At 43.3% G+C, this 26,296-nt stretch overlaps 1 protein-coding gene across 5 annotated transcripts in view; it reads left to right on the forward strand.

Moving 5' to 3' along the window:
- The window catches only part of LOC120395898 (granulocyte-macrophage colony-stimulating factor receptor subunit alpha-like), a 101,032-nt gene that overhangs the window by 53,140 nt on the left and 21,596 nt on the right, over positions 1 to 26,296 (forward strand). Inside the window, exons 1-4 of one of the 5 annotated variants that reach the window (XM_039520721.1) lie at positions 8,795 to 8,906; positions 20,323 to 20,435; positions 22,984 to 23,101; positions 23,290 to 23,423. In XM_039520721.1, the coding sequence (XP_039376655.1) occupies positions 23,017 to 23,101; positions 23,290 to 23,423 (219 nt within the window). In that variant the 5' untranslated portion in view covers positions 8,795 to 8,906; positions 20,323 to 20,435; positions 22,984 to 23,016. Of the gene's footprint in view, positions 1 to 8,735; positions 8,907 to 11,024; positions 11,073 to 20,322; positions 20,436 to 22,983; positions 23,102 to 23,289; positions 23,424 to 26,296 lie in introns of those variants that run through there. The other 4 variants (XM_039520729.1, XM_039520708.1, XM_039520715.1 and 1 more) reach the window with 4 other exon arrangements.

Here is a 26,296-nt window from a genome sequence, read left to right on the forward strand (position 1 = left end):
AGAGGCAGTTTCCTTATTCAGAAATCCAAGCCTACTTTCCAGCCAGTCCTGTGCCCAAAAGACTCTCTCCCACTTGGCTTTCTCTCAAGGCCACCCTCACAGTCACCAGTGCTCCTCTGATGGTCTGTTTACTTTCTGGTTTCTTTCACACACAGACAGATAGCTGCAACCAAATCAAGGCCCCAGCCCCTGCATTTGCAATCAGTTCTCCTAGGGACACATGGTCCAGCTTTTATTCAGGATTTACCTTGCTGCTCCATTTTGTGAGAGGGAGCTTCTATTGTTTCAGCTCTTTTTCTCCATAAGGGAGCTTAATTGCTCTTTCCATTTACCCTGAATGAAAGGTGAATAGCACATCCATCAGTGAGGTCTGTAATTGCCCATGGATCAAACACATCCTGGCAGACACCAAGACCCAGATAAAAATATTTAGCTTTCATACAGCACTTTCATCAATAACCTCAGAGCTATATAAAGGAAAGTGTGTGTCGTCACCCCCATTTTAACAAGAAAAACAGATGAAGAGCAATAGTAGGAGGGGGCTGAGTTATACAGGGCCTTAAAAGAAAAATATTCAGTCTTTGATGCACAGCATGATGAGGAACAGGAAAGTAACTCCAAGAGGAGTGACATGGTCAAAGCAACAAACTAGAAAAATGATTCTGGCCGCAGCATTTTCGTGTGGAGGAGGGCTATGGATAGATCTATCTCTAATATTGCTTCCCTTTTAACTAACTTACCTTCCCCCCTAGAAGTCCCCAGAAACGCTCCTGTATGTAGGGATTTCATTTACTCAGACTCCTCCCACAGTCACCCCAAAGTTTTGAGGGGATGGTGACTAGGTCACCTCCATTTTAAGAGGAAACAGAACCATAGGACGCCCCTGAGCAACATAAGTTACACCTCCCCCAGCGCCCGTGTAGACAGTTCTGTGTCCGCAGGAGAGCTTCTCCCACTGACATAGCTTCCATGTCTCATGAAGGTGGAGTAATGAAGTCAACGGGAGCGCTCTCGCCTGCCAACTTAGAGTGTCTTCACCAGACTCACTACAGCGGCACAACTACATCACTTGTAATATTAGCCTGGAAACAAGCTATCAAAATCATAATGGCAGCATTTTATACCCACTCTGCCGTCACTTTGCACAAGTGTAAATGATTACAACAGGTTCAAGGCTGTGGAGAATGAGGCTTATTGTCACTTTTTTTCAGGGAAAGGCATTTTTGTGTGTGTTACAGTGTTAGAGATACAACCCTAAGTTTTGCAACTAAGGAGTGTTGAGCTCTTTAGCTTCAGCAGTCATTGTAGCGCTATGCAATAGCTTTTTTAATAAGAAGCAAGACATGAAAAATAGGAAGTGAAATTGTAAAATCACCAGAATTGAGGTTTCCATGATTCGCTATGAATTTTTGGAAATGTTCCAGTTGCATGAATAATTCTGTGAAAAGTCACAGCACTGGCTTGGAAAAGCGTTGAGTGCTCAGCCTTAACGTCTGGAACTGCCTGACTTGAAAATTCTTGATTTCTCAACCTGGCTACTGAATTAATGCTACAGTTGTTGTTTTTTTTGTCTGTTTGTTTGAGTTATACCATGACTCGAACAAACTGAAGGCACAGCCTTGAGCTGGAGAAGGGTCTGAACCAAAGGCCACGACCTGAAATGCCCTCCCAGAGCTAACACTTGGAGGAGTTTTGGAATCTGAATCGAGTGGCCAGGTCCTATCTCTATAATGGGCCAAACCAAAATGTTGCCTGTAAATATCCCGGGAATTGTGGGGTAGGCTGTTGACAATTGGGATCTGAATTTTGCAGCTCTGGCCCATCTCTGTTTATGTGTAACCCACAAGAGGGTGATCATCTGAAAAGTTGCATTAGTAGAGCACCTAGAGTTGTAAAAAGCATGGTGCTTTGGTTGTTGTTATTGTGTTTTTTTTTAATTTCATGTGACCATTTTTGCCATTTAATTTGGGGCAATTTTGTATTCCTAGAATGTCAGTTTTCTACACCATTTTGTGAAATTGTGAGCAAATTTAGGGAACGCATTCTTCCTTCCTTTTTTTAAATAAACCATCACAACTCAATTCATTTAATAATATTTGAGCCATATTTATAGGTATATTTCTCAGTCAGGTATTTTGATTCCTGCTCTTCTGTAAGGTGATGATCACTCAGGCCCAAATCCTCAAAGATATTTAGGCCACTAAGTCCTGATCCGGGCATAGGGCCATATCTACACTACAAAATTATGTCAACCCCACTTTCGTTGGCATACAGCCACAGCAATTATTAAATCACTTGTGAAAGTGCACACTTGTCTCCTTGTGTCAGTGGTGCATGTCCTCACCAGGAGCATTTGTATCAATTATGTTGTCAGTGTGGGGCATTGTGGTATGGCTCCTGACAGCCAGTAACAGTTGACACAAGCAACGCAGTGTCTACACTGACACTGCATCAATCTGATTACATCGACCGTGACTGTATGCTGCTGAGGGAGGTGGCGTTACTAACTCACCATAGAGAGGCAGTTATGTCAACGGGGCCCAAATTTAAGTGAAGACACTTCCAGAGCTAGGTCAATGCAAGACAGTTTATGTCGACCTAAATCCGTAGTGTAGAGCAGGCCTAAGTTACGTCTCTCTTTTTCATAAAGCAGCTTAGGGCCTTATTTGCACACAATCAGTTACTCTGACATGTAGTGGGGGTGGATCCACAGTTTCCTTTTTCTGAGTCTTTTTTCTGGGTTTAAATGAGTCAGACTACATTTTAGCCACTTCCTATTTTGTTTTACATGAAAAGTATGGTGAAATAGATATGTGGGTTCACAAAGAAGAAAAGATACTGATTGTTCCTCAATTAATATACATTTTTACTTTGGAAGAACAGCATACCTGTGCTAGTACATAGCAATCTCTTACCACAGAGGCAGACGAACTAGGCACTGTGCCAACACATAGGAAGACCTGGTCCCTGCTCTAAAGAGCTTACAATTCTGTGTCAACAGACACATACAAAATGATACTTCTTGCTAACAATGATAGTAGTTCAACTCATCACAAAGAAGTTCTCCAAGTGTCAAGTGAATACGTAGTAAAACATGTCATCAGTAATTGTCAGGACTTCAGATTTAATAGTCTGAACAAACATAAATTAATTTAAGGGGGGAAAAGAAGTCATCCAGCCACAGGTTTTTTTGGTTGTTTGTTTGTTTGTTTTTTGTGGTGTTAGGCAAGTATCTATTTTTTTTATCCATGGCACAATCTTTACAATGATGGTTAAGCAATAACTTTCTATTCTATATAGGTTTTGACACTGCTCTCACCACCATGGTATCTGAGCATCTTCCAGTAGTACATTGACCAATATCTCTAAAATCCATCATGCTTTGTTTGTTCTCTCATCCTCTCCCCATGGGGAGAAGCATATACAATGAAGTGTCTTGATTTAGGTCTATTGCAGGTGTTTTTGTTTTAAATCCACATGTTGCTATTTATTTATGTTAGAGAAGGCAAGGTCAAAGAAATGTACCTTCCACTTGGAATGGAAGATGGTGAGATTGGTGATTATCCTTATTTCTCAGGGGAGTTTATTCCAAGGCCTTGGACTGATCCACAAGAAATTTCTGTGTCTTACACAGACGAGCTTTACTTTGTGGTAGAAAGTCCCATTAGAATAGAGGTGCACAGTTGTCAGCCACAGTCTTCATCCTGGAGCTTTAGATGACCTTTTAGATACCGTGGCCCCAGATCATGGAGTGCCTTAATGATAAGGCTCAAGACCTTCAACTTGATTCAAAATTCTATGGGAAGCCAGTGTAGAGACTGGAGGATAGGTTTGATGTGCTCGCGGTATCCTGTGTTGCTGAGAAGATGCACTGCAGCATTCTAGTTGAAGTCTCCTAAGCACTGGTGGCTTCATACTCGGGTATATTGCATTGCTTTAATCTAGATGAGAGGTGACAAAGGTATGAATAACTGAAGCCAGGTCATTGTCCACCAGGACAGTCTGCTAGCCCTTTGAAGATGGTAGAAAGCATTACTTGCAGATGCTGCTTAGTGCCAGCAAGGAATCCAAGAGTACTAGACAACAGATTGAATTGACCAAAGAGATTGCATCGTAGTTTCAAACTCTTCAAAATTCTTTCCTATGCTCACCAACATCACCTCTGTTTTGCTCAACAGCCAGCTTCAGTCAGCTGTTCTTCACCCACGAGCTGATCTTGTCCAAGCGCTGAGCCATTGTGGGTGGTAGTTGTGTGGTCAGATATAGTGAAGGTTAGGTAGAGCTAGGGCGACCAGACAGCAAGTGTGAAGAAACAGGACGGGGGTGGGGGTAATAGGAGCCTATATAAGAAAAGGACCAAAAAATCGGGACTGTCCCTATAAAATCGGGACATCTGGTCACCCTAGGTAGAGCTGCGTGTCATCTGCATAGTGCTGGGAGTTGAGTCCATGTTGTCTGATCAGTTCAACTACTGGCTGGATGTACATGTTGAAAATGACGAGGGGGAGAATTGATCCGTGTGGAATTCTGGAAATGAGAGGGCCTGTTGATGTTGTACTGTTTCCCATCACTACTCATTGGGTGCATCCCCCCCAGGAATGACTCAAACATTTTAGTGCATTACCCTGGGCCCATGCCATTTATCTCAGGTGGGACAGCAGTATCTCAGTCAACAGTGCTGAATGCTGCAGAGAAGTTCAGGGTGATGAGAATGGATGTCTGTCCTCTATCCACTGACAACAGAAGATCACACATCAATGCCACTAAAGTGATTTCAGTTCCATATTCTTCCCTGAATCCAGATTGTACCAGGTCTAAAATGTTAATTTCAATTAGATGAGTTTGTAGTTGGCCTTGGCTAGCATCTCCATGAGCTTCTCAGGAACAGGAGGTTTGATACTGGGCAGTATTTGGCTAGAACTGATGCATCCAGGATGGGTTTTTTCAGTGTTGGTTAAACTATTGCATGTTTGAAGAAGAAAGGGAAGATTCCTCTGTAAATGATACATTATCTATTTCCATCAGGAGTAGCACCAGTTTTTCATGACTGTTTTTCACAAGCCAGGAAGGGCATGGGTCAGGTTCACAAGTTTTGGGTCAAGACTCCTCTAGGGTGTCCAGAACTTCTTGGTTAGTGAATGTACTGAATTCTGGGAAGGCATGTGGGCTGTGGATGGCAGGTATAGGCAGAGTGGATCCATGCTGTTTGAGAAGGCTTCCTGAAAGTGTGTAATCTTTTCAGCAAAGTGGGATAATATTTCTTCACAGCACTTGTACTCAGTTTTGATGCAGGTTGTAGGTACGCAGGATTGATGAAAAGGTTTACCACCCTGGGCTTCATCCTGTTTGATTCAGCCTTTTTTCACCCTGCCATCAACACTCAAAGTTTCCATTCCTATCTTCATATGGTGCAGGGGGTCAGAAAACCCAGGAGATCTGTGTGGGCAATGGAGAGGAAGGGACCAGTGTGTCAGTGGCCGAGGTCAGTGAAGAATGGTAATGACTCACCACATCTACTCCTTGTCCTGTGGATGGAGTGCTGCTGTCTTCTAGCAGGCTTTGGAATTTGTCAGAGTCCATGAGCCTTTGAAGTTGAATCAGGATCATTTGTCTTTCTTGTTCCTGGGGAGCTGGATGGTCTCTGACAACTGCCTTAATGAGGTAGTCATCTATCAAAGACAGTGGCTGGATTATGATGTCTATGATCTTGACATTTAGGCTGAATATCAGGTCCAAAATGTGACTGGCTGTGTGGGTTGGACCAGGGGTGATCTATGAAAGTCCTAGGGAAGCAAGTGCCAAGATCAGTTTTGGGGGATTTTGCATCTCTGGCCTTGTTGATATGCATGTTGATATCTCCCAGGAAGACAAGTCTGTGTATTTCACCACCATAGCCAACAAGGTATCAGTGAGCTCCTTTATGCATCATTTAGTCTGTGATGGTCTGTAAATGAATATAAAATCAGATTGCTTTGGTTCTGGCTTCTACTGTCAGATGAATGAATTCAAATGAAGTTACCTTACCTGAACCACCTCTCTTGCATTTAATGCGTGCAGACAAGATGAATGAAGTGCCATCTGCCTTCTCCTCTCTGGGTCTGTGATGTACCGAGTATCCTGGAGGGACACAGTGGGCTAGCACAAGGCTTGTGGTGTCATCCAGCCAGGTCTTGGTGATCCAGGTATATTGGGTGCTTACTTGCCAATGAAGTCATTTATTGTTTATTATTAGCAGCAGATCTTTCATTGTTCAGTCTCAACTTCAGTTTGTGTTGCTTTGTGCTACCCGCTTCTGACCTGTGCAGTGTATAGGTGCCGGACGTCTGGAAACTAGTTTCTGACGTCTGCTTTTCTATTTCTTTAGACAGGTCCTCCTCCCACTTTGAACTATGACAGGTGATGAAGTGGATGGCACCATGGGATGATCCGAGTGGAGGAAAAGTTGTCTGGTTGCCAGATGCCATGGGAAAGGCAGGTCTGTTGGATGCCTTTTGAGAGCTATAACCTGGTAAATCCTGGAAACAGGGAAAGTTGAGGCAGTGTGCTCCTGGGGTAGAGTTGCTGTGCTGGAAGCATGGTGGCATCACAGCAATGGAAATAGTAATAATAGTGACTGTTGGGTAACTTTCCTCTACATTTGAACTCTGAGATTCTGGAAGATAGTCTCATTCCTTTGTATTTGAAACAAAGATCTCTTGTGGCTTTCTGCTGCAGCGTCATGTGAAAGCTGGTCTACACACAAACTTGCACTGAAATAACTGTCACTTTTAATTCACACCATTTGTTATTTCAGTGAGAGTCAGACTAAAAGTGCTCTAGACTGAGAAGCAAAGTCAAAATAGGACACTTTTATTCCAAACTTTCACATAGACTTGCACCAAAATAATACAAGCTGCAAACTAAACCTGATTTAATTCTTTAGGTGCAGATTGGTGTGTAGATAAGCCCCCAGGACATACTTGTAGCTCCAGTAGCTAGGCTGGTTTCAGAGTAGCAGCCGTGTTAGTCTGTATCCGCAAAAAGAACAGGAGTACTTGTGGCACCTTAGAGACTAACACATGTATTTGAGCATAAGCTTATGAATAAATAGATGTGTTAGTCTCTAAGGTGCCACAAGTACTCCTGTTCTTTTTGTTGTTAGGCTATAGCTCAAGTGGTAATAGCTTGTACTCAGGTGCTGAAAAATTAGTGTTCAGTCCTCATGATAATTTATGAGGGGATGGTTGGTACATAATATAATTTGATATCCTCTTATTTCCTATTAAAACAAAAAATACCTAGAAAGTTACATTAAAATATATTGAAAATGTTATTTAGGTTGGCCAGTCAACTACTTGAAAACTAGGAAATGCAAGATTTATGGTTGCCTGTGCAACCTGTTTCTGCTCCCTTGTATGTATGCAATAAAATACATAATATAATTACATGATCGTATGCTACTTTTTTCCACAGAACCTCTGCCTTTATTCAGGGCACAGAACTGACACACGGGAGATCAAGTGCTTGATTTTGCAACCTAAATAATCTTTTAAAGTGTGTGGGGCGGGGAGAAGATGGGAGTTATTCTATGTATATATAGGATCAAATTCTGATTTCAGTTATGCTGGTGTAAAGCCAGAGTAAATCTATTCTGGAGTTACTCCGGATTTACTCCACTATAAGAGAGATCAGAATCTGATTCATAAAGTCTGTAAAGAACTCAGGATGAGATGATGTGAGAAGGAGAAGGAAAGAGCGGGAAAAAGAATCTTACTTCTGCAGCTACCATGAATAACTTTGCACAGTGAATAATATCCGGCAGGCCCCTCGCCACTGTTGTTGTGGCTGAAAGTGAGGAATTGAGACCCTGAAGAAGAGGAAACATCTGCTTGAATTTGTATAGAGGGAAAAGTTGCTTTTGAGAATCCAACTATAGGAGATCCAAGCAGCCAAAAGCACTGCAGGTTTGTGAAGATTGGTGTGTTTGTATTTTCTCCTACCATTAGATACAATATGCAATGTAGATATGTGAGTTACCTGTAAATATATGTTTTCTTTTACTGCAGTCATAGCCCCCAGGAAATTAAAGACTAAAAACCTTATACAAACAAAATTAAGGTTGAGGAGACTTAAAAGTGACAAAAGCAGAGAAATGCAGAGATATGGTATAGATTGTAAGCTCTGTGGGGCAGTGATGGTATTATTGTTATTATATGTGTGTACAGCACCTGGCATAATAGGGCCTTGACTCCTGATTGAGGCCTATATGTGCTATAATAATAAAATAATAGTAATAATTAATAACAAATAGGCTGTCCTCAACTCATTAATTTTGCCTTGTATTTTTGATTTGATATGGTAATAGTAATAAATACTAATGTTTGTTTCACAGTTCAGTGTAGAGAAAGATGTGTGTTAAACAAATACACTGAGGTGCCTTGATCCCATTACACACAATTATACTGCTGTGTTTGTATTAGTCCTGTCTGATAAGATACTTATTGGAACAGAAAGCTCTTTCAGTGAGAAGAACTTGCAGGCAAACTATTGTTTGTGGAAGCAGGCTTATTTATAGGACATACATTTTCTATAAGTACATTTACATCCAATGGTAGACTCAAAGGCACAAATGGACCGGATGAAATGGAAGAGGGTGTCTTATTAATTAAGTTGATGTTCATTTTGTGTGAAATTATTTATATTCTGCAAACAAGGAGATTAAAGAAGTTCCGGAAACTGCAAAGGAAATGACCCAAAGAACTGTCTCAATATCAGTCTTGCAACACTTCCCATGAATCGGATACTATGCAATGATAAAGTATTGTCGCAGCAGTACGACAGCTTCAGTCTCAAGCATTTCAATCATCTCTGAGTCTCAGACCCAAGATCTTAAGGTAAACAAGATACCAGCCTTTTGCAAGGAGGAGGTAAGCTAGTTTTTGTCTTTGTTTTTTGTTTGCTTGTTTGAGTTTTTTTATTGTTATTTTTATTTCTCAAGACTCCTATGACATAACACAAACATTTGCAATGGAAAAAACCTATATTAGATTGTGTTCATCTACCTCCAAGTGCAGATTTGAGGATGGTGATGACATTATTATTTAGGATTTATGATCTGAAGTTAAGGACAAATTTGAGTAAAGGGAGTGATCAGATTCCCAGCACTGCCTGCCAGGTCCAGGAAAAACATTAGCAATATTTTCCCTTGTATGTTGGACTTGCTCTGACATCTATTTTGTGTATCCAGGAGAAATGTTGCTATCTCTTTCTTCTTTTACAAAATAATCTAACTGGAAGCATTTGTATGTTGTCTCCTGTACATGAGTTTGTGTTTGGTAAGTTGCAGATCGCTCCATAGAGTGAATCAGTTCTAGGAATAGCATGAATTGAATGTATATTTCAATGACTGATATGTATCCTGGCTTTTAATTTTATTTCAATCCTTTAATAGTAAATGTTGTGCATATATGGTGCTGTTAGGATCTTAAAGCAATTTATAAGCTTCCATTTATCTTCACAACACCTCTGTAAGGTATTATTTTATAAATGGCATTTCTATTTGAGATAGAGAAGTCCGAATGCCATTGTACAAGGCACTGCTAAGCCCTCATTTGGAATTCTGTGTACAGTTCTGGTTACCTATGTTCAAGAAAAAGGAATTCAGCTGGAACAGGTGCAATTCAGGGGAATGGCAAATTTTAATTTGCCATTCCCCTGAGACTCTGATTGGCTTGTTTAGCCTATCAAAGCAAAGGCTGAGAGGGGATATGATTGCTTTCTGTAATTACTAGCCATCAGTAAATTCAGGCTGGAAATTAGAAACATTGTAACTGGGGCTGTTGATTAATCACAGTTAACTCACGCGATTAACTCAAAAAAATTAATCCCACCCTGCTCACTCCATCCCCCCTTCTCTCCATCACTCTGTCTCCCCCTACACACATTCACTTTCATCGGACTTGGGTAGGGGTTTGGGAGGGGGTGCGGGCTCTGGGCTGGGGCCAAGGGGTTCACAGTGTGGGAGGGGGCTCTGGGCTGAACCTGGGGCAGAGTGCTGGGATGCAGGAGACAGTCTGGGGTGCTGGCTCTGGAAGGGGGTTCAGGGATGGGGCTTGGGATACTGGAGAGGGTTTGAGGTGCGGGAGGGGATATGGGGTGTTGACTCCGGGATGGGGCTCAGGGCTGGGGCTTGGAGGGTGGCCTCCTGCTGGGTAACACTTACCTCTGGTGGCTCCCAGTTGGTGGAATAGTGTGGCCTCATGTCATTCCTGGAAGGGGCCAATGTGCCCCTGCAGCCCCTGGGGAGAAACGGGGGGCACGTGGCTCCGTGTGCGGCCCCTCTCTGCAAGCACCACCCCTGCAGCTCCCATTGGCCACAGCTCCCCATTCCCAGTTAATGGGAGCTGCAGAGGCAGTGCTTGCAGGAGCAGTGTGTGGAGGGAGACCCCTGCCCCCGGGGCACTGCTAGCCGATTCCAGGAGTGGCATGGGGCCAGGGCAAGTGATTAATTGCATGATTAACCATGATTAATTTTTTTAATCATTTGACAGCACCTAATTATAACCATCAGAAGAAAGAGGTTCTGGAACAGCCTTCCAATAAACGTAGTAGGGGCAAGAAACCTGAATGGTTTCAAAATGGAGTTTATTAATGGGAGTATAGGCCAGGGCTGCCTGTGATAGCAGCAGACTGGACTTGATGATGCAGGAGGTCCCTTCCAGGTCTATGTTTTTATAGTCTTTTATACACGTAAAACAGGCATGAGTGACTTGCCCAAGATTGCACAGTTGGTCAGTGGCAGACCTAGGAATTAGAATCTAAAAGTAGGTCTTCCATCCCTTTCTCTCTCCACAGATGGCGCTCTCTCATTAAAGACCTAATAAAAATGAGTTTGTCGATATTTGCTCCCATATGAAAGCCAAGCTGATCCTACTTACCCAGTGATACTGGCCAAAGTAATGATAGTCCTTATTACTTGAAAGTTGCATATAGGGCTATTGGAATCAGTTAATCACTATTGTATAATCTCACCAAGGCGGACCGGAATCAATCTGTGGAAAATGGACACATCCATTCCAGCAGGATGGCACCTAGTAAGAACTAACATTTCCAAGATCCTTTCCCATCTTAGCCTGCATCTTGAGGGGAAGCTGAGATAGATTTGGATTATTATTTCCATGTCACTGCATCCACCCCGTCTCTTTCACTCTACCAATAATACTTGTCTTGATGCCCTGTTTGGACACTTTTCCCACAAGCATCTCCACATTTTCCTCTATGCCTTTCCCTAAGCCTGGAACACCTTTTCTTATCTGATCCTTTTCATACTGAAGTCCCTCCCGAAGACCCACTTCTATTGTAGTGCTGACAAGAAACTAACCAGCTGATTGTGGCAAGGTTGGGAGTTACCTGGGAAAAGTCGATATATTTTATACTAATTTTAAAAAAACCCAAACCTTGTTTTAACAAGAGTGCCCAATCAGAACATGGCTAATTACCACCTCACCACACTGCTTGTGTGGCGTACATCCTTCCCCTACCCTCCATCTTGCTGTTTGGTCCTCTTTGTTTTGTCTGCTTCAGAGTATAGTTCTCCTTTTGCTTAGCACATTGCGGGTGCTACTGAAAACATATAAATAATAATAGTAATAGGGCTTGTCTACACTTAAAATGCTGCAGCAGCACAGCTCACCACTGCTGCTGGGCCGCTGTAGCACTTCAGTGAAGAGTCTACCTACGCCAGGAAATGCTCCCTTATTGGTCTAGCACTGTCTACACTGGGGGTTAGGTCGGTTTGACGGCATTGCTGCTGGGTATGGATTTTTCACATCGCTGAGCAAAGTTGTTCTACTGATCTAATTTCCTAATGTAGACCAGGCCATAGTTAATCACAGAAGGTAACATATAAATGCAAGGTTTCAAAGAGGGCAGTATGTACATTAGGAATTCAGTGCAAGTCCATGGCTCTTCCATTTATTTGTGCATTTTATTTATTTTGATTTAAATTTTTCCAACGCCTCTCCTCAGCTCTGGGTGACCTGGAGGTTATTTAAAACAACAGTCCATCCAAAGAATAATCACACAAGGAGCAACCCATAGTCCACACATCACAAAATGAAATTATATACAAAGGTATATCCCACCCGCAACCCCCATCCCATTCAAACCTTATTCCCTCCCTGAAAGCCCCAGTAGACAGATGGCCTTTGCAGCAGATCCTAACAGTCGTCAGACTCAGGACTAGAGCTGGGTGAAATTTTTCAGTCAAAACTTTTATTTGATGAAAAATGCAGATTTGGTCAAAATGAAATGTTCAGCTTTTGGTCAAATGAAATATTTCATGTAACCTGAAATTATTATTTATTTTTTGATTCCCAAAACATTTCAAAAAAATCATTTTGGCATGACCCACGATTTTATTTTTTGAAATTGCCAGTGAACTGAAAACTTTCCTCAGCTCCACTCAGCCTATCAGCAGAACAAGGGAAGCAAGTACCAGAGCCAAGAGGCTCTCACTGAAAATGCCCTCCAGCAGCTCGTTCTAGTTTACCCTGAGGGGGTTCCAGCTAGTCATGACTCTGCTGACAATATTAACCAGGGAGGGAGGTGCTCTATTTCAGGTAGACTCTAGAGATGCCAGTGCTACACCAATAATGGCCAGTTAGCTATAAAGGAGCCCTATTTACACTAGTATTGTACCAATAGCTGACTCAAAAGTGGTGCGAGGAATGCTCCTCACCCTGAGCAGACTGTAAAAGGGGTCATGATACTTGTAAGGTTGCTCGGGCGAAACTGGCACTTTTTGTGGTCCTGTATTCACCCCATAATACATTATTTAAAAAACGAAGAGTGAACTTTTAAAGGCTCCAGGATTACCCCCAGTGAATTCCCAACATGTCCTGATCCTGAGAGTAGAGTTTAGTCTTTGTTCAGTGGTGGGACAAAGTCCATTCTGCAGTGCTGCCTGTGAACGTTTCCAACAGCAGCATCATACAAACATGCAGATGAACAAGAGAGCGATGGTTAGGAAGAGCTAAGAAGAGGGACCAACAGTATCTAAGGGTACGTCTACACTACGGGATTATTCCGATTTTACATAAACCGGTTTTGTAAAACAGATTGTATAAAGTCGAGTGCATGCGGCCACACTAAGCACATTAATTCGGCGGTGTGCGTCCATGGTCCGAGGCTAGCGTCGATTTCTGGAGCGTTACACTGTGGGTAGCTATTCCGTAGCTATCCCATAGTTCCTGCAGTCCCCCCTGCTTGGAATTCTGGGGTGAGATCCCAGTGCCTGATGGGGCAAAAATCATTGTCGGGGGTGGTTCTGGGTAAATGTCGTCAGTCATTCCTTCCTCTGGGAAAGCAACGGCAGACAATCATTTTGCGCCCTTTTTCCCTGGATTGCCCTGGCAGACGCCATAGCATGGCAACCATGGAGCCTGTTTTGCCTTTTGTCACTGTCACCGTATGTGTACTGGATGCCGCTGACAGAGGCAATACAGCAGCACTACACAGCAGCATTCATTTGCTTTTGCATGATAGCAGAGACGGTTATCAGTCGTTCTGTACCGTCTGCTGCCATTGTAAATTGGCAATGAGATGACAGTTATCTGTCATTCTGTACTGTCTGCTGCTGTCATGGGTGCCCCTGGCTGAGGTTGTCTGGGGGCACAAAGACAAAAATGGGAATGACTCCCCAAGTCAATCCCTCCTTTATGGTATCTAAAAATAGAATCAGTCCTGCCTAGAATATGGGGCTAGTGTACTAGAGAACCAGTGTATCAGAGAACCAGAGAGCACAGCTGCTCTGTGTCAGACCCTGCAGGAATGATGAGCTGCATGCCATTCACGGGGGATACCCCTGCAACAACCCCACCCGTTGCTTCCCTCCTTCCCCAACCTTCCTGGGCTAGCGTGGCAGTGTCCCCCCCATTTGTGTCATGAAGTAATAAAGAATGCAGGAATAAGAATCAGTGACTTGTTAGTGAGATAAAATGAGGGGAAGGCAGCCTCCAGCTGCTATGATAGTCCAGGCAGGACATTAAGCGGTATGGGGGAGAGGAGCCCAGCATCCCGCTGCTATGAGAGTACAGGCAGTACAGAAGCTTTTTTTTACACATGAAAGGGAGGGGGCTGATGAAGGTCAGCCCCCAGTTGCTATGATGAGAACGGTTATCAGCCGTTCTGTACCATCTACTGGGAATGACCGGGAATCATTCCTATTTTTACCCAGGCGCCCCTGGCCAGCCTCACCTGAGGCCAGTCAGGAGCACTCACAGGCTGATGACAAGAACGGATACCAGTCCTTCTGTATTGTACCATCTGCCACCGGGGAGAGGGGAGAGGATGCTGCTGTTTAGCTCTCCAGCACCCCGTCTACCAGCAGCATGCAGTAGACATAGGGTGACATTGAAAAAAGGCAAGAAACGATTTTTTTCCCTTTTCTTTCGGGGGCGGGGGTGAAGGATGTAAATTGACAACATACACCCTGAAACACCCAGGAAAATGTTTTTGACCCTTCAGACACTTAGAGCCCAGCTAAGAATGCAAATGCTTTTGGAGACTGCGGGATAGCTGGAGTCCTCAGTATCCCCTCCCTCCCTCCATGAGTGTCCATTTGATTCTTTGGCATTCCGTTACGCTTGTCACGCAGCACTGTGCTGAGTCCCTGCTGTGGCCTCTGGAGATTTTTTCAAGTGCTTTGTCATTTCGTCTTCTGTAACGGAGCTGTAATAGAACAGATTTGTCTCCCCATACAGCGATCAGATCCAGTATCTCTGTACGGTCCATGCTGGAGCTCTTTTTTGGATTTGGGACTGCATCGCCACCTGTGCTGATCAGAGCTCCACGCCGGGCAAACAGGAAATGAAATTCAAAAGTTCGCGGGGCTTTTCCTGTCTATCTGGCCAGTGCATCCGAGTTCAGATTGGTGTCCAGAGCAGTCACAATGGTGCACTGTGGGATACCGCCCGGAGGCCAATACCGTCGATTTGCGGCCACACTAACCCTAATCCGATATGGTAATACCGATTTCAGCGCTACTCCTCTCGTCGGGGAGGAGTACAGAAACCGGTTTAAAGAGCCCTTTATATCGATATAAAGGGCCTCGTTGTGTGGACGGGTGCAGCGTTAAATCGGTTTAATGCTGCTAAAATCGGTTTAAACGCGTAGTGTAGACCAGGCCTAAGACTCCTGAACACGTCATTGGAGGGAGATAGAAAACATCTTTTGTGTCGAATTTTCACAACTTTCTGTTCAGCTCTAGCACTCTGTGTGACTTGTACTGAAGCTTCCGCATACTCTCATCCCAGCAGCTGTGCCTGTATTGTTGCCACATAATGATATCATGAGAACAATTCTGCAGTGTTTAAAAAGAGATGGTCTTGGCAATGGTCTGTCTGCACTGCATTAACAGTATATCTTGGCTGTCCCAACCTGGGTTTAACATGGCTTTGAAGAACAGTAGGTACGAAACTACTCTCCCTGAAATGCAGGGTGCCCTGTGGAAATGTTTAAGGTTCTAATATAGCTCAGGGCCGCCCAGACGATTCCGGGGGCCCGGGGTCTTCGGCGGTGGGGGGCCCTTCCGTTCCGGGACCCGCCGCCGAAGTGCCCCGAAGACCCGCGGCGGGCTCCCCCCCCCGCCGCCGAATTACCGCCAAAGCGGGACCTGCCGCCGAAGCGCAGCCCGGTCTTCGGCGGTAATTCGGCGGGGGGGGCCCCCGCCGCGGGTCTTCGGGGCACTTCGGCGGCGGGTCCCGGAACGGAAGGGGCCCCCCGCCGCCGAAGACCGGGCTGCGCTTCGGCGGCGGGTCCCGCTTCCCCCCCGCCCCGGCCCCAGCCTCTTACCCCCGGCTCCCTCCTCACCCGGAGTCTCAGCGCCTCGCCGGAACAGCCGCAGCGTGTGGCCGGCGGGGCCTGAGCTCCGTCCCGCTCAGAGCCGCGTGGGGAGGGGGGGGGGCTGGGAGCTCCACGCCGAGCGGAGGGAGCTGAGCTCAGCCCGGAGCTCCCAGCCCCGCCCCCTCACCACGCGGCTCTGAGCGGGGCGGGGCTCAGGGGCCCCGGCGGAGAGACGCTGCGGCGCTGTCTGAGGACAGCGCTTGATGTGCCAGGGCTCCAGGAGAGGGGCGGAGGCGGGAGCCTCCGCTGTTCTCTTGGGGGCCCCTGCGGAGCCTGGGGCCTGGGGCAAATTGCCCCCTTTGCCCCCTTTACCCCCCCCTCTGGGCGGCCCTGATATAGCTTGAGGATATGGCTAGGTTCTGTCTGCACTACAAAATTGTAATGAGTTGTAACCAGTTGTCATGGATCTACAGGGACTGTTCTATGCCCCAGACTTGAAGTAGTCTCCTGGGAGTACCTCTTCAGTGCCCCATACCCCCAAGGAATTTCACTTTTCCTCCAGGATAGGCCGCAAAGCCTCAACACCTCTGAGACCAGGCCTTCAGGCTCCACCCCTTCCATTTCTCACCATGAGCTCTGAACAGAGAGTCTGACTAAGGTAGACATCTGTTGAGAGATATTTTACCCTCTTCAGGGATCAATGTGCTTCATTAAGTATTTACAACAACACCAGGCATCCTTTCTAAAATGGAATGAGTTTTAAAAGTCAACTGGAAAACAGTGTTGGGAAGTCCTTAGGCTAGCAAAGAGAGACAAAGGTAAGACAGACTTCATACTGGCTGAAGCCAGGGCTCCACCAACCCCGTCTGCCCTAGAATCGCCCCCACCCCTCTCTCTCTCTCTCTCTCTTTCTCCTCTCATCCCCCTTTGACTCTGAGTCCTGAATGGCTCCTGTGTAACAATCCCAAGCCCAGTAGGGAGAGGCTTCCAGAGTATTCTCACTTTCATCACATTTCTCCTGAAATGGCTTTAAATTGTACTGTAGAAAGGTCTTAAGAAAAACAATTCACAGAATAAAAAACTCATATTTCCGTTTCCTTGATTTTGCGATATTAACCTCCCCTGAGAGCAATTAAAATCTTATGTAAGAGAAGAACTTTTCTCATCATGACCAAAAATTCCAGTAATTAGTGTTTCTTTGTACTGTAGTTGTTTTTCTAAAGAGAAAAAGGAGAAAATCTCCTTAACAGCAAAACAGGTACTGAAGGAAAGAAAAGTTTTCTCCTCCTATAACAGTGATACTCAGACTTCAGTAATTCAGGAGCCAAATTAGTGGAGTGTTCCCTAGATTTCAGCATCACCCAAAAGAGCCACAGTTGTGTGAATTCATTGTTTCATTTACAGTAGTACAATATATTCATATTTAAACAGGATTAAATTCATAAATAAAACAAGATATTAAATGACAGGGGAAATTATATATATATATATATATATATATATATATATATATATAAATACATTTATATATATATATAAATCATAGCAGAATGACTGACCAAGGATTATTTTATCAACTGCAATTGGTTAATAACATAGTGAAAGCATCCGGATTGGTTAATAACTTAGACTGGTTAATTATTAAATCACATCGTGTTTTAATATCATACACTGCAGAGAGACGCAGGAGACACATTAAAGAGCCACTACTGCTCACAAGCCTCAGTCTGAGTATCGATGTCTTTGAGGAAATTCAGTTTCCTATGAGAAGAGTGAAATAATGGAGCTCCTGTTTAGTATTCCACAATTAGCCACTCTGAACTAAATTTAGATGCGAGTCTAACTGACTCTTAGGGAGTCTAAGCAGGTGTAACATGGGGTTGCTCAGTGTTGTTACACAAACTTAGACTTGCACCTACTTGCCAACATGTTATTTACACTTTTATACATTCCCTCTCGATCTGGCCCACTGAGTCCAAGGCACTAAAGTCTTAGCATGAACTTAATTTCATTGGGACTATTCATGCAGGTGAAGTTAAGCAGATGTGTGAATCTTTACAGGATCAAAGCCATAGCAAGAGTAGAAGAGGGGTCAGAAAAGAGAGATGTAGCAGAATAATGAGCAGATGAAAGAAAGGCTGTAAGATAAATGGAGGTGTGATCTACTCCTACCCTCCTATTAAAGTGCAAAAATAACTCTTTCAAAATTAAACAGTCTGGAGAGCACAGTGAAAGTTTTGTCTCTCTCTCTTTTTTTTCTTTTTACTAAATTTGGACCAGAACTTAAATCTGAAATCCAAATCCAGCTTACACCCAGCAACCCCATTAAAACATAAACCTCCAAACCTCAAAATGTATTACTTACTGGATATCAGGCAAAATAGCTACTTGTCATTTACCAGTAGTTACTTAGAATTGCTCAGAATTGTTTAATATTTGTTAAAAATTACTCCGTTTCTAAATACTTACTCCCAGCAAACTTATTACTTAGCATCTATTAGTGATTGCCTAGAATCATTTAATCACTAATAAATGACAAGAAAATAGTTTTACTGAGGATTAGTAATATAAAGCTAAGCCATTTCTAACAGATACTGAGTAACTCCGGATAATTTTTGTTGGGAATTACTTAGTGATTTTTTAAGTAGTGAATTCTGATTTGTACTAAGGCAGCCACTTCTTGCAAATCTGCAAATATCAAAAATGATTAAGTGAACACAAGTAAGAAATATTTTATAAAGAAAAAGGGGGTGTTCTGGTAGCTGGTAGCTGGAGATAAACATTGTGTAGGAAAGACCTGCTCACAGCACTTTTCTTCCAACCATACTGCTACTCATAGATTGGGGATTGGCATAGGAGATACCACACCAGGAACCTCCTACATTGGTGTTATTTCCCCACAGATAGCTAGGGATGTTTTCTGGGGGAGAGTGCCCTCTCCCTCCCCAAATTTGTGTGACAAAGATTCAAAGGTTACAACAGGCCACGTCTGTAGCAGCTTGCTTGACTTTCACTTCCATTCTTTGAAGTTCCCCTTAGGGAGGAGCTCAGGGCAGTGTGGAAGCCACCAGGAGCAGTGCTGTCAAAAGCCATCAGAAAGCTGGAGATCGGGGAGGGCAGAATGATGGAGGCAAGAGGCCTCCATGGGGATGGCCTCTGTCTCGGCAGACCCTCTGAGATTGGTGGGGAGCTGAGTCACTTGCAGCTCCTGAGGAGAGATCATCTCCACTCATCCCGCATGGAAGCAGTCCAAGAAAATTTAATACAGCAATACATGGATACTTGGTCTGATTAGAACTGAGAAACTGTTGAACTGAATTTCTTCAAATAGTTTGTTCCTTAGATTTCACAAAGATTTACAAAAATAGCCAATGTTTGAACAGTTGTTCAGGAATTCTAGAGATTTCTGTATGTAAAGTTCCTGATTGAGATCTTTGGAACAAATGTATTTTCAGCTCTAGAGTATTTTGTAAGAGAAAGTGTTAAGGAACTGAAAAGGGGGATTTCTAATGGAAGGGATAAAACAGTGAAGCCAATGACAAATAGCAATGCATAGAAATATAGATAATTTCACCATCCATGGGTGGAGGAGCCATACCAAAAAATAAGCACTGTAGAAAGGGGATTTTTTAATAACAAAAGAGGAAGCTAGTCAAAAAGTCCCTAAAGTCAAAAGTGAAAAAGTGAAAATCTTTAGATCTAGTATGGAGGTTATTTATTTAACAAAGACAAAGGCAACTCTGAATGGTCCTAAACAAAAAAGAAAGCAGGTAGATAAGAAAAAAATATGTCAAGATACAAGATTTTATTTCTCCACACAAATTGCCTTCAGAAAATAGAAATACATCCAAATGAAGTCCGTTGAAAGCAGTATAAACTATGACAGGTAAGTGGGCTAAATCAGATTTTAAATAGCAGTTGGTAAAGACATTAAAAAAATAAGAAATAATTTAAATGTGTCAAAAGCAGGGTGTCTGTGAATGAATTGGGGTGTCCACTCAACTACCAGGGAGTAAAGGGAGTGATTAAGGAGGAAAAGGACATTGCAAAGAACAAAATGATTTCTTTGCATCACAATTCACCAGAAAGGATCATGAGGGGACATTTACTCTTTGCAGGTAATAAAGATGAGGTACTGAAAGAGACTGAGGTGTAAAAAGAGATGGTGATGTAACAAATTGATAAACTAAGGAGCAATAAGTCATCAGGATGAGAGGGCACACACCCAAGAGGAAGAATCAAGTGGCTGGGAGGCTAATGAGTATACAATCGCTCATTAAAATTTGCTATTATACTAGAGGGCACCACTCTTTCAAAAATAGTACTAAGGGAGATATAAGGAATTAGAAATTGGGAAATCTCACTTCAGTCCCAGGTAAATCGGTTAAAATTGCAATTCAAAACAGAATTAAAATAGACCTGTATGAACATGTTAGGTTCAAAGGACAAGCTTCTGAAAAAGGAAAATCATGCCGCTCTGATTTACTGTAACGTTTTCAGCATGTCAACAGAAGTAATGAAGAAGAAGCAGATGGCGTAATATATTTGGACCTTCAAAAAGCCTGTGACAAAGTCCCTCGCAAAAGACTTTTAAAGTAACTAAAGTGTCCAAGGTGAGGATTGAGTATTCCTGGATCAGAAACCAAGAGGCAAGGAACAAAGTAGGAAAACATTGTCTGACAAGTTACAGTTCCATACTAGGACTAGTATTTTTTAATATGTTTAATAACATTCTGGAAAAAAGGATGAACAGTGAGGTGACCACATTTGAAAGTGGCACAAAATTCTTTAGGTTCATCAGGACAGAGAGAAGGGTCAGGAAGGAGACAGGACCATGAGAGACATTCAGGGCAGCAGATGAATCTCACTGCAGCAAATGCAAGATAGTGCACATTGGAAGGAATAATGATAATCTCAGCTCCTTGTTTCTGAGTTCAAAATTAACTATAACCACTGTGGATAGTCCTTTGCTCAATATGCATCAATGGTCAAAAAAGCAAACCAAATGTAAGGACATAAAAGTAAAGGGAAAGAAAATGATACTGAAAATATTATAATACATTTATATAAACCAATAATATGCCTTCACTTGGAAAACTGTGTTCAGTTCCAATCACCTTCTCTCAAAAGAAATTGACAGATTCAAAGAATTCAAATATAATCAGAGCCATGAAAAGATTCCCATAGAAGGAGATTGAAAAGACTAAGAATGTTTCAAGTAGACAGGAAAGGAATAAGAGGGGATATGAAATAATAGATGGCATCAAGAATAATAATACCTAATGTTAGAGGGCTTTCCCGCCACCCCATTCCCTGGTTCTTGTCACGCAGACAGAAAGCAGAAGACAGAAGTCCCAAGTACAGGCAATGCAATGTTTACTGGGGTTAGTTCCAAGCAAGCATATATACCACAACTCTGATGCCACAGTCTTGTTTCCCAATGTCCCGTTCCCAGCTGTGACGCTGCAGAGCATTTACCCCATGTCCCCCTTCCCAGTTCTGACATTGCAGAACCTTGCTATGTCCCTCTTCCCACCTCCACTCCCTATTTCCTATTCCTTCTTCTTAGCAGGCCCAAACATACCTGCAATGCATGCCCACAGTCCCACCCCTTGCAATTTATGGTCATGTTCTGTTTTGGAGGGACGTGGGTCTGGGTCTTGATCCCATGGGAGGCGTAAGGATTGAGGTTGTGCTCTGGCCAAGGCCAGGCCTTTCTTTGGCTTTTAATGTGTCTTATGCCTGGCCACCCTTGCTCCTCCTAACTGGTTGCCTGACCTTGGCTTGAGAAAGGAGCCAGGCAGCCTTCCACCATATGCTCATATATTACACTCCCACCATACCTGTAAGACTTTAGTTCCATCTCTTATCTCTTTCACCCTATCTGCCTGAGGGCAGATGTAACACACACTGTCTCTGTCTTTTGTTTACACAGATTAGTATAGGATATAAGAGTATCAAAAAGTCAAACCCCAAATTCTATCTCAGGCTGACAAACAAGCCTATATGCTAACACTAAACTCTTATATAAATGCTTTTAATCAATAGCTCTCAGAAGGTTTTACAAAGGAAATAAGTAGATGGTCCCTGTTGCCATAATATCTGAGCACCTCACAATCTTTAACGTATTTATCCTCACCACAGAAATCCTCAAAATCGCTACTCAGCTGCCACCTAACTTTGGAGGTGCCTAAAATTGTTCAGTGCCAAACTTTCTGCTGTTAAAATCCCCAAGGTGTCTACATTTCTGTCTCTGGCTGTGCACATCGCTGCCTCAATACTGATGGCCAGTGCCTATCTCATGCCTGCATAATCCTCAAACCAGGTGAAACTAGGCAATGTCCCACCTACCTCGCCTGCGGGGCCCAGTCCAGTAGGCTTTAAGCCATACAGAGAAGCCGAGGGAGGAAGGAGGCAGCAGTGGCCTTCCTTGTAACCTTTAGTCCACTGGTTAGAACACTCACCTGAGATGTGGAAGACGCTGGTTCAGTTTCCACCCTTAGAAAAGAACTGATTTGAACTTGGGCTTTCCACCCCTCAGATGCAGGCCCCAACCACTCGGCTCTGGGATAGTCTCCTGTGAGGCTTTCTCAATCTCTCTTGTTGAAGCTGTTCCACTTCATATTTCATAATTAAAAAACGAAATAGACACCGAGTGAGAGAGTTTGTGACTGACTCTACAGTCCAGTGATTAGGGCAGTCAGAGGAGAGGTGGGAAACCCAAAGTCAAATCCCTTCTCCACAGCAGGCAGAGGGAAGGACTGAACTGGGGTCTCCCACTTGAGTGTCTTAACCACAGGGCTAAAGGTTATAAGGCTACCACCACCTCTGCGTTGTGTAGAATTAGGAGGGTACTTCTGCCATTCTTGCAAACAACAGCTTAGGTTCCTGACTCCAGGAGAAGGGTACATGGCTGCACATCCCAAGCAGAGATAGGTGCAACCAGCCCAAAGTCACAGTGACAAAGAAGGGGATTGAACCCCAGTCTCCCAAGTACCAGCACAATGCCTTAGCTACTGGGCCTTGTTGCTGGTGCATATGTGTGATGTATTTAGCTGATTCTAGTGACTAATAAAAACAGTCTTTGATTCTGTCCTTAAAAGAAATCAATCACTTTACAGAAACCTAAGTGTGCTTTGGCATCTGTTTCTTCTCTTGTAGGTTTCATTCCTGTCTATTTCCAAGAACAAGAGGATGGCTGCCACTCTAGGACTTATTTCCATGCTTTGTTGTGTCATGTTATTTCCTAGGTTGCATGCTCTCATTTTGTATACAGAGTGTAAGTATAATACTTTAATTGAGATAATTTAAAGGACTGGGTTTAATTCATCTCACTCACCTGGACATTTGCCCATCCAGTTATGCTATGTGTTGTCATAGCAGGCCTGCTTAATACTAGCCTCTGCACCTGAAAACTTTTAAAAATCTTATTGCATCCTCTCTGATATTAATTCATAAAACTTTCAGCAAACTCATCATCCTCACCCATTGCCAACTTGACTCTGGATCCCGTAAAACTAAAGCTGACCTGGGACAGCAGTGTCAGTTTTACTGAATACACCTGTTGTATGGAAGTAGGCCAGAGTTTCGTATGCAAAACGGTAAGTTTTCTATTTACTTATTAACAGAATAATTAACTGTACTTTTTTTCCCTTTTATTTACTCCATCTATTGACAAAACGTATATGTATCACTTGTAGTATCATAAAAACCTAGAAAATGACAATATGTTTCCAGAGTTCTTAGGGACTTTTATTACATATATTATGGCAGGTTCAATTCCCAGTGAGGTACATCATCTGAAGAAACCAACTAGAAACACCTCTTAGTCCAATGTCATTCAATATATTTATCAATGATCTGGAAAAAATGTAAATTTAATGCTGGTAAAAACTGTTGGAATAGTAAATAGTAAGGATTAGGTCAGTTATACAGGGAGCTGTAGATGACTGGGGGAAGTGGGATCATTTGAACAACATGCATGTTCATGCAACATAATGCAAGGTTATACACTTAGGAACACAGAATGTAGGTCACACTTACAGAATGAGGGACTCTATCCTAGAAAACAGTGACTCTGAAAAGGATATTGGGTTAATGTTAAAAACCAGTTGCCAGTGCAACACTGTGCCACAGGTATGTCTACACAGCAACAGAGAGGTGCAATTCCCAGTGCAGGTACATATTCACACCCTAGCTCTGCTTGTGCTAATGCCTAAGAATAGCAGTCTGGCTTTGGCAGCATAGGTGACATATTGGGCTAGGCACTCAAATACAATCCTGCTCAGTCTCCAGGCAACTAGACTGACCCATTGTCCATACAACCACAGCCCCACTGCTATTCTTAGGTGCTAGCTTGAGCAGAGGTAGCATGAGTATAATTTCCAGACTGGGCAGACAAACTTCCCAGCTGCTGTGTAGACATACTCTGAGAGCACTAATGTGATTATTGGATATATAAGCAAGAGAATATTGAATAGGCAGAGGGTGCTCTGTGTACAGCATTGGTGAGATTGTTATTGGAATATTGTGTCCAGTTCCGGTGTCACCATTTCAAAGGATGCTGAAAATTGAAGAGTTCAGGATAGAGCTACATGAATGATCTGAGGTCTGGGAAACCTGCTTTGCTGGAAAAGACTTAGAGTATGTCTACACTACAAACGTAAGTCGACCTATATTTGGGTGACTTACAGCCACTGCAGTAATTACATGTCCACACTAGCCTCCCTGGGTCTGTGGTGCACGTCCTCATGAGGAGCGCTTCCACTGACCTAAGAGAGGCAGTGTGGGGAACTGAGCCATTGGTGAGCTCACTCTACTTAGCTTATCAAAGAGAAGATTAAGATGTGACTTGATCAGTCTATACAAACCTATAGGGAGAGAAGACTTCTAATAATATAGAGCTCATTCATTTAGCAGGCACCTTTCTTTGAAGCATTGACTGCTGGCCACTCTCAGAGACAGGAGACGGGGTCAGATGGATAACTGGTCTGATCTGTTTGGAGACAGTGGCTGCCAGAGGGCAACTTTATTTGTTTCACATCTTGTTCTCTGTCTGACAGGACAGCAGCACTGTTGGCGTTAGCCTTTTTTTGAGAATCAGAGAATTTACTGAAATGTTTGCCTGGAACAAGGAGGAAAAGGTTTTGTTTAGAACTGCCTGGATACCTTAGTGCGTGAAGCTTCCCTATGCAGGAATAAGCCATGCAGGGGAGTAGAAAGTCTGGAACGAGTCATTTGCAAAATTTCCTCTTTTCTCTTTGGCTGTGGGGTTTGCCCTCACATAGAAGTAGCTGGTGATTTGGCCAGATCCTCAGATACACTGAGAATCCCTGAGAATCCACTGGAGGGAAGGGGTGTCCAAGCAGAAGGCCCTTGTTTCCAAACTGTCACACAACCCTTTCCTGCAGAGCCCCTGCAGGAAATTACCAAATTCTGTTTGGCTTGCTTGTGTTTGGCCAAGAGGGGTCAGAATCTAATGGAGCACGATTCCTACCCAAGCCCTGATCTCTCCTGCCCCTGCTGCAGTGCTGGAATCCTGCAGGGCCCCACAGAGGAGCTTTGGGACTTAAGGGGAGGTGGCTGTATAAGAATGTATCAGATTTAAATAGTCGTTTTAGAAATACCCATCACACTTTCATACACTCTATAGCTGTGAATGTGCTTTCAGTGAGAGCTTTCAGAGCAGAAGGATGGTCCAGGGGCTAGGGCACTAACTTTGTCTCTGCTCTGCCGCAGACTCTCTGTGTGACCTTGGTCAAGTAACTTAGTCTTTCTGTGCCTCAGTTCCCAGCTACAAAATGGAAACACTCACTAGCTTATGAGGCAATCAGATGCTACGGTGATGGGGGCCATATCACTACCTAAGATAGCTAGTTACTCTAAGACTGATTCTGCCCAGGGAGAGGACAAATCTTATGATGGGGAGTAGGCCACAGGGAATATAGCTCTTGTTGTGAATGCATGATAAACACAAGAGACTCCTGTTTACATTTTTTTAAAAAGAACAAATAAAACCTTACCTTTACATCTCTGTGAGTCAGGACTGCTTCCATTCTACATTCAAATAGGAGCTGCCTTTCCCATATACCAGGATGCATTTTCAACATTTCAGCTTCCTCATGTACTGATTTTCATTTTGCAAGACTATGATCTCAAAGGGGATCGTAGCGCTGATTTCTTGGTGTTTGAGAATTTTTCATTTAAAAATGATGGTCCTGAGTCCCGTCTGTGTCACTCTAGTTTATTCTGATGTAACTGTTGGATGTAAAACTGCAGTAATATAGTAGTGAATTAAGGCCAACATTGCTAATCTTTCTGGGTGTAAATGAGCTCCAGAATATAAATTGTTTCAATAATTGGATGTATTGATTTGTAACATATATTGTTGGACAAATCTACAGACAGCAAACATTTTATAATTCTTGGGACAACAACAAACTTTTGAAAGACTTTTGATAATGCATACAATAGT

This window comes from Mauremys reevesii, linkage group 1 (assembly GCF_016161935.1).
Source record: "Mauremys reevesii isolate NIE-2019 linkage group 1, ASM1616193v1, whole genome shotgun sequence".
Classification (NCBI taxonomy): Eukaryota; Metazoa; Chordata; order Testudines; family Geoemydidae; genus Mauremys; species Mauremys reevesii.